Here is a 7,553-nt window from a genome sequence, read left to right on the forward strand (position 1 = left end):
ATAATCCTAGTCTCGCAAGATAACGCGAGACTAGGACGAGACTTGCGTGGATCTTTTGCCCCCCTCTGCCTCCTTGCGGAGTAGAGGTAGGTAGGGTCCTAGTCTCGCGTTATCTTGCGAGACTAGGATTATTCCGTGACCAAGACGAACTGACTAGTCGTCGAAAATTCGGAGGTATGTACCTTAGGATTTAATAGTCACTGATTGAAAGAATTATCTTACTGAAGATATATTGTAATTTGTATTTTGAGCCTCCAGATGTTGAATTTTGTACACGAATACACAATTTACAATAACATCCTCATACAACTTATGAGCTTATATCACAAAAGACATTTTCGAATCTAACAGTAGTTTTTTGATTTTATACAACCTGAATAAGGAGGATAAAATCTACCATCCTTCTACATTTAAACCAGTTTGTTATCAACCGTCAGCTTCTAGTGAGTTGTGGAGTACCCAACCTGTTGTTACCAGCAATTTTCCACAACTGGCCAGCCTAATGGCTATGTGGTTACCATTATAGGTAAAGTGAATCATTAAGTCCAGTTTTTCTGTGTTGTGTTCTACAGTAAAGTAATGGATGCTCATTTACTTCCAGAAGGTTGTGGGCTAATTGCAGGCATTTCCAGATCAGCAGAGATAGGGACAAAACACCCAGCAATTAGAACCACAGATAGTTAAACCTACAGTAATTCACAGGTCGTGAAGAAGAGTTACAACTTATGTGTGTACAGGCAATTGCACAAAATTATTCCAAGTGATGTGCCTTCAACAAATGGACTGCAGCAGCTCACACATTAAACCATTCCAACCTCTTCCCAGAAACCAAAATTCCACCCTACAGCTTTAAAATCTTCACAGAATATGCCAATCTTCATATGTTGAATGCATGTAAATCATTAAAATTTGTGATGGTTTCATGTTTGTGGTTTTTGTGGCGACCTCTCTACCACGAAATCATCACACCACCATGCAGCTTTTGGTTAGCAAAGCGCTCTGCGTGCCTACGAAAAACACTGAACAAAAGTCATCACCAACGTCTCCCTTTGATGATTCTGATGCAGTGTTCGAAATACCTGTCTGCAGTCTGCAATTTGCAGATAGATTTTCAAGATTGCAGAAGAAAAATTTATGCAATCTGCAATTTTGCAGCAGGAAAAATTGGCACTTGGGATTTGGTGCTCTTGGCCCCAAGGACAGACAACACTTATAAGCTCCTGTTCTGAAACAACAGGAGCTTCTTCACTAATTTACATCAACCTTGTCTTGACTTGTTTATCTTTTGTTTCCTTGTGGACTTCAACAAATTTGTCTTCACTAATTTGCATATCAATCAATAGTTCATGCTTATAAACTTGCAAGATTGTAGTATGGAGGCTTGTGTATTTACAGAACGTATTTCCAAATTGCAGAACAAAATTTTGACTCTTCTGCAATATTGCAGAGCACTGAAAAAAAGTATTTCGACCACTGTGATGAGACAGAGGAGATACAACAACCTGACATCAAAATATCTCTTGCTGAAAATGGGCTGACTATAGTTTATAGTGTAAGAATAGGCCATGAATTCCCCTATGCCCTACGATAGAATTCACATGTTCTCCACAGTAACAACTTACAAAGGAAAGCCAGAGCCGAGGATTGTTATGCATCGTACTTGACAAGGAAACCAATGTTTTCCCAACCTCACCCAACAATGAGAACCAATAAATCGGGTCCAAAGGTTGCCATTTTCTGCTTAAGTCAACAAGAGGGAGTGTGTGCAGCGCAGCACGTATTGACCGTGTTTCAGCACAACAAAACCTATCCGTTCTAGTTAGCCCTCCCCATGACATCCACTGACCTTTCTAGAATTGATGCTTGAAGTGTATACAGGGATTTTCATAGGAGTACTTAGCCAAGGCAGTAGCACATCCAAGTTCAACATGACTACCATGTGTCAAACCCTGTTTGACAAGAACTATATCCCATCTAAAAATCATGCCTTAACATGTCCAGAACGCGAGATATAAAAGATTCTGCTGCAGTGCCACTGCCAAATGAAAAATGTCCAGCACTTTCATAAAATGTTACAATATGGTACAGCGTGTCAGAATACTCAGAAACCATTTTCATTTCATGATCACCTTCTTTTGCTTGAGAACATTTGTTAGAAATATCATACTAGTATCACTGTTAAAGGGAAGTTCAGTTAGGCAATTTGTTTGATTGATCTGTTAGGCAGGCTGAGGCTTGTCCAGTTTCAGGTCTTGTACCTCTGGATCCATACAGGAGCCAGAACATAACACTTTGTATACAACATTACATCATCAATAACCTTACTGCAAATAATCCATACAATGTTGACAAAATCCTTTGAAACTGCTCCCATCTCCCCATGTCTTAATGGATTGCAACATGTAAACCAAGTATTTGCAATGATAACAGGCTATAAAAGCGTTTTGCTTTCAAAGCAAGTGAAGCATCAGTACACACCAGCCACAGATCGCTACTTCAACAGATTACGATTACTCATTCAATGGGGCGAAGTGTACAGAGACTTTCTCCTCCTAATGGAGCCCAAAATAGCTGGAATCAACACACGTTGGGATCAGACCTAAGCCTAACCTGCTAAAACTACCTAATCTATAACCCTGCTTTATGCAGGGTCAAGACTGCTGCAAATGTCAGATTTATGGGGAAATAATGTTGGGTCAAGCCACAAATATATTGCTATCTCCCACTCGGAGCCTTAGTCACGACTTACCAGTGCTATTTTGAGTGCTATCTTGAGTGTGGTGCATCAATGAATGATGGAGACTTATCCTGAGAAAAGACTGGAGACTCCACTTTTAGGGCAATGTAAGTACTGGTGTTAGTTTTGACATTTACTATGATAACGTACAGGATTATGGAAATGTACTCAAAAACAGATAAAAGAAGCTTTATTGATACAACAAAAAGTACAACCACTTTTGTGAGATCAAACACAAACTACAAGATAGAAATTAAACATAGATCTTAAAATTCTATTTACTGGACAATATGGGCTGATATACATAAATCTATAATATCTTGTTACAATTAGGTAGGGCTAGTCATGTGGATTTCAGTATCCTTTGTAATAACATACCATTGGGAAGTATCTAAAGGTATGTTCAAATCTGCTTGTGGCATGGAGTCTCTTGAAATCCATTATACTAAAGTCTAAAGCATAGAAATATGAATAAGTTATGAATGGGATTGGGAATGTACTAGGCAGCAAAAACACATCTTTGGATCTAAATCATGCCCAATTTGACATCTGAAACTCCAGATAGTACAACTAACTTGATAATAGCAGCATGAAAATAGATCCTAGTCATGATATACTACAGCAGTGGTAACAGCTTTCAGACCTCAGCTCTCCTGCACTATCATCTGACAGAATCAGAGTGTCCAAAACTGACACCAACACATGCACAAACAACCAACTTATCAGTGTGGGGAAACAGTCCCAGTGACAGGACAGCTCACCCTCCTATACTGTAGGGTCTACAGACTTTTCATTCATGATGTTCACCAGAGAGGAACCCTGGGTGGAATCACAGAGCCATGTGCAGTCAGCAGGAGCTGGCCAAAGCAAACCTCCCAACCAACGGTCCGAAAAATGTAACACTATTCCCAGGAACAAGTGTTGGTACCAACAAGTAATGGCATCACCCCCAGCGTGGCGGGCTCCAGAGAAATTCTATGCTGGTTGAAACATTCCCTACATATCTCCCCCATAGCTGGGCAGGGCTTGTTTTACTGGGGTTCTTGGCATCCAGTGTTGTAAGGAGGTGGATGTTATTCTGGCAAGGAGGAACTTGACAGGACCCCATGGAGGTCAAAGGTATCCATGTCAGTGGAACCTGACAAACCAGTTCAGACCAACCTGACAGACCATCCTTCTTACCTTCAGTTAACTTGTTCCTGCTCTTGGCTTTTGCTCTACTTTCCCCCTTTACCCTGATCAGATAAGTCTGAATGACTGCTGGTAAAACTCCTGCCTGTTATCAGCACGGCACATAGCCATTTGCAGAAACATTTTGCAGAAACAGTTATTCTAACAAGTCTACCATCTGTCTGAATCTTCCCATGTAAACTGCAGTCAGTGTTCCTGCAGCATTAATATCATAAATTCTTCTCATGAGAAATCTAACCAGATAGTGATAAGTGATATAGATTAAATTTAAAAGCCTTAGTTAGAGCCTGAGAATATTGCATCAACCCCTGAAGTGAGGAATGCCCAGTGTCCATCTTTACATTTGACCAGAGAACTATCATTGTGATACCTTGAAGCCAACTGAAACTCCGAGAAGTCATGATCATATATAAAACAACTTGCTTTACCTATTTTTTATCCTACTTCCAGGTAAGTTTGCTGTCAGCTGCTTTCAATTTGTAATGTCCCACAAAAACACAACTCTTAGTCATCTCAGAAAGAAACTGTTACCAGGTTGTTGTATCCTAACAGTAACAGTTAAAAATTCCTTCTCTCTGGCAACAGTAACTGCCATGCACCTCCATAGAAAACACCACAATCCAGGACCATATGGTATACCAGGTTCATTTGTACTATTTCAATGTAACTGAAAAACAGACCTAACATGTGGTTACAGATTAACTTTGTTATATTACAGATTCTGCAGTGACAGTGGTATGCCACTGACACAGGTTGGTGGATACAATACTGACTTGTTGTCAGTGCACACAAATGAGCTGCCCCTTAGTGTTAGTCCTACCAGAAGATCAGCACATATCATGTTAGGATCTACCTTTCACCTGTAAAGTCCTCTCTGCTGTTGACAAAACCTCCAGTCACTTTACATGCCGAACATTTGAAAGACACATGGACACCCAATCTCAGACATCCATATTAGGTCAACCGACACTATGGCAACAAAGTGTTCCCGCCCTTGTTTGGAAGTTCTTCATCCATATGACCTATGACCCAGGATCAACCCTTGACCTTCCAAGAAGGGTAAAATTTCATTTCAACAATGCACCAGGGTGTCAATTGTACGACTATATCAGTTCTGGACAGGGATAGCATACCATGGGGACTGAATCCCCTCCAGTCATCAAATCACACCACAACATGCAAGTCACGCTTCTTATCATGCCAAATCTGACTTTCCAAAAAACAGCTGTTTGAAAAATTATATAATGACACTCACTTTACATGTCTTTTCATTCATAAACTGTTGCTAAGATTGCAGATGCACATGTGTATATTCTCTCTGCATTGTACTATATTTCAGGAAGAAACACAGTGCATGCAACAGGATTCATAATTCTTTTCTTCACCTACATAATATTGTAAGCTGCCAAAATTTCATCCAGCATTTGTAAAAATTGTCTACGATGACCCAAGACACTTCACTTTAGTGGATCTCTATTCTATCAATGACTCAATGTTCAAAGCTGGCAAGGGAAGCACTGCAGTAGAAACATGTCACCACTACTGTACTTCAGGTGACATTTGATATCTAAAAAGAAACATAATGGAATTACTATATCATGGAAGGAATGTGTAACTTTCACACAGCTAGCACTGCTGCCATCTATGGGTAATTGTTTCTAGCTGCATAAAGAATTCACCATGTCTAAAGTGCTTTCAGTTTCAAATATTATTCTACAAAGTGCAGAGAGAGAAAGAGAGAAAGAGAGAGAGAGATCATTTCTGTCATCTTTGATAGCAAATTATGGTGCCATCATCCACACACAGGAGTTTGACAGCATGGTCCTTGATAACACAGCTCTTCTTCATCTCCAAATTTCTGAACTTTCAGCTTTTCTTATCTGCACCATGCAGGTAGGAGTTTCAGGTCCTGACTACAGCATGTGGTCTCTTCCTCTAGCAGTTCCTCTGAACTGTTTCCAGTGAAAATTACATTATCACCAAAATCTAAGCCTGACATGTTTGGGGGGAAAAGCGTCAAAATGGCCAAAAATATTCAGACTTGACATTATGAATCACATACTGTAGGATGTTCTGAATCATGTATTGCAGTACATGTATTTTGAGCACTGCTTCGTGTACACTCACACTAGCATATAACTATCATGACAACACTAAGATTATCAACATTCGTGTATAAACTTTTAAGTTAACAATGAATGAAAGTAACATCATTTTTCAGCTACCTTTCTATCTTACTCTATGAATTCCATTCAACTGTGCAGCAACATAAAATGCTATGATTATGAATGCCATTCAACTGTGAGGCCACATAAATTATGATGACATCCTGATTCACACTTTCAATGGTGCTCTTTAACACACATCATTACACGAACCTTTTCCATACATTTGAAGTTGGTTTCATGCAGAGACGTACAATCTCCAGGTATTAAGTTCAAATCCAGACATCTGTCATTTGTTGTTTGTTCTTTTAACGAAAGAAAAACTCTCTCACACTCACCCTTGAGCGCTGGTAGCTTCTGTAGCTCCCTGTTCTTGCTGATGTTGAACCTGGAGGAGCTCTGTCGCTTGTCCTTCTTGACCACATGTTGTTGTCCGCCGGTCAGCTTGATTTTGGTGAGCTGGGTGGGAGGGGGGACGTTGTTGGTCGCCGCACGGTTTCTGTTAGCCTGTCATATAAACAAATACAACACACCCCGTCCGAAAAACTGCCACTACTCTTACACGCACAGTTTCCACGTCTGTGTTACGACTACGGGAAGTGGGTAGGGGGAGGATAGGGGGCCTAATCGTTATAGTTTGAGTGGAGGTTTAGTTATCAACAACACAGCAAATCAACAATGGGGCCACTGGTAGTAAGGGCGCCGCCATGTTTGAACAGACACGACCCACTTCGACACAACTGCCTGGGTTGATATGGTACGACTTTCTGCGACCTACCTCCTCTGAGTTCTCCCCTCCTTCTTTTCCGGAATTCTTCGCCCCAACGGCATTCTTGCAAGGAGCCTGCGGAGCGATACACGGAGAGAATGATATCAAAACCCGACGATTTCATGCGCCCTGTTGAGTGTTGCAAGAAGCGGATCCGCTCCGGGAAGCTCAACCCGTAAACAGGGTCTCATTACAGGCTCAAATCCGCCATCGTCAGCCCAACAACATCACCCTAAACTATCCCTACATGCAGAAGAGTACATTAAGAACGTTCGGTAAAAAGATGGTTGAGTTTTACCTTCTCCTTCTTGGTTTTATTGGGCATGACTTGTGTAGTTGTGATGCCCTTCCTCCGCTCTAGTGTGCACCCTCGTAATTTGATACCACTCGGACGGTCCGCGCGCGCGCACTGGAGCACGATTTTCGGCACGTGACCGACCGGACCCGTGCACGAGCGACATCTAGTGCACTAAGTCAGTAGTGCTGAATGCCTGAGTGTGGATATTTCAATTCATGACTAGCTTAGCACCCCTGCACAGGAGGCTACCGCAAAGGAAAGCTACGCCGATGTACATGCAACAGTGGCGAAATCATCGTACAAATGCCGACAGCCTATAGCTACTTTCACTCAATCTCACCCTCTCTCTCTCATTGTAATTACTGAGAATGAATGAATGAATGAATGAATGAA

At 41.2% G+C, this 7,553-nt stretch overlaps 1 protein-coding gene across 5 annotated transcripts in view; it reads right to left on the minus strand.

The window, feature by feature from the left end:
* LOC109482564 (serine/threonine-protein phosphatase 2A 56 kDa regulatory subunit delta isoform-like) overlaps positions 1 to 7,279 on the minus strand; it is a 26,939-nt gene extending 19,660 nt beyond the window's left edge. For 4 of the 5 annotated variants that reach the window (XM_019785324.1, XM_019785326.1, XM_019785320.1 and 1 more), the window contains exons 1-3: positions 7,161 to 7,279; positions 6,872 to 6,937; positions 6,432 to 6,600 (exon numbers count right to left, since the gene is read on the minus strand). In XM_019785324.1, coding sequence (XP_019640883.1) covers positions 6,432 to 6,600; positions 6,872 to 6,937; positions 7,161 to 7,187 — 262 coding nt within the window. In that variant the 5' untranslated portion in view covers positions 7,188 to 7,279. The remainder of the gene's footprint in view (positions 1 to 6,431; positions 6,601 to 6,871; positions 6,938 to 7,160) is intronic. The other variant, XM_019785322.1, reaches the window with a different exon arrangement.
* Between the last annotated feature and the right edge of the window lie 274 nt (positions 7,280 to 7,553).

The sequence above is a fragment of the Branchiostoma belcheri genome, unplaced genomic scaffold (genome assembly GCF_001625305.1).
Source record: "Branchiostoma belcheri isolate BF01 breed outbred unplaced genomic scaffold, Haploidv18h27 scaffold6, whole genome shotgun sequence".
Lineage (NCBI taxonomy): Eukaryota > Metazoa > Chordata > Leptocardii > Amphioxiformes > Branchiostomatidae > Branchiostoma > Branchiostoma belcheri.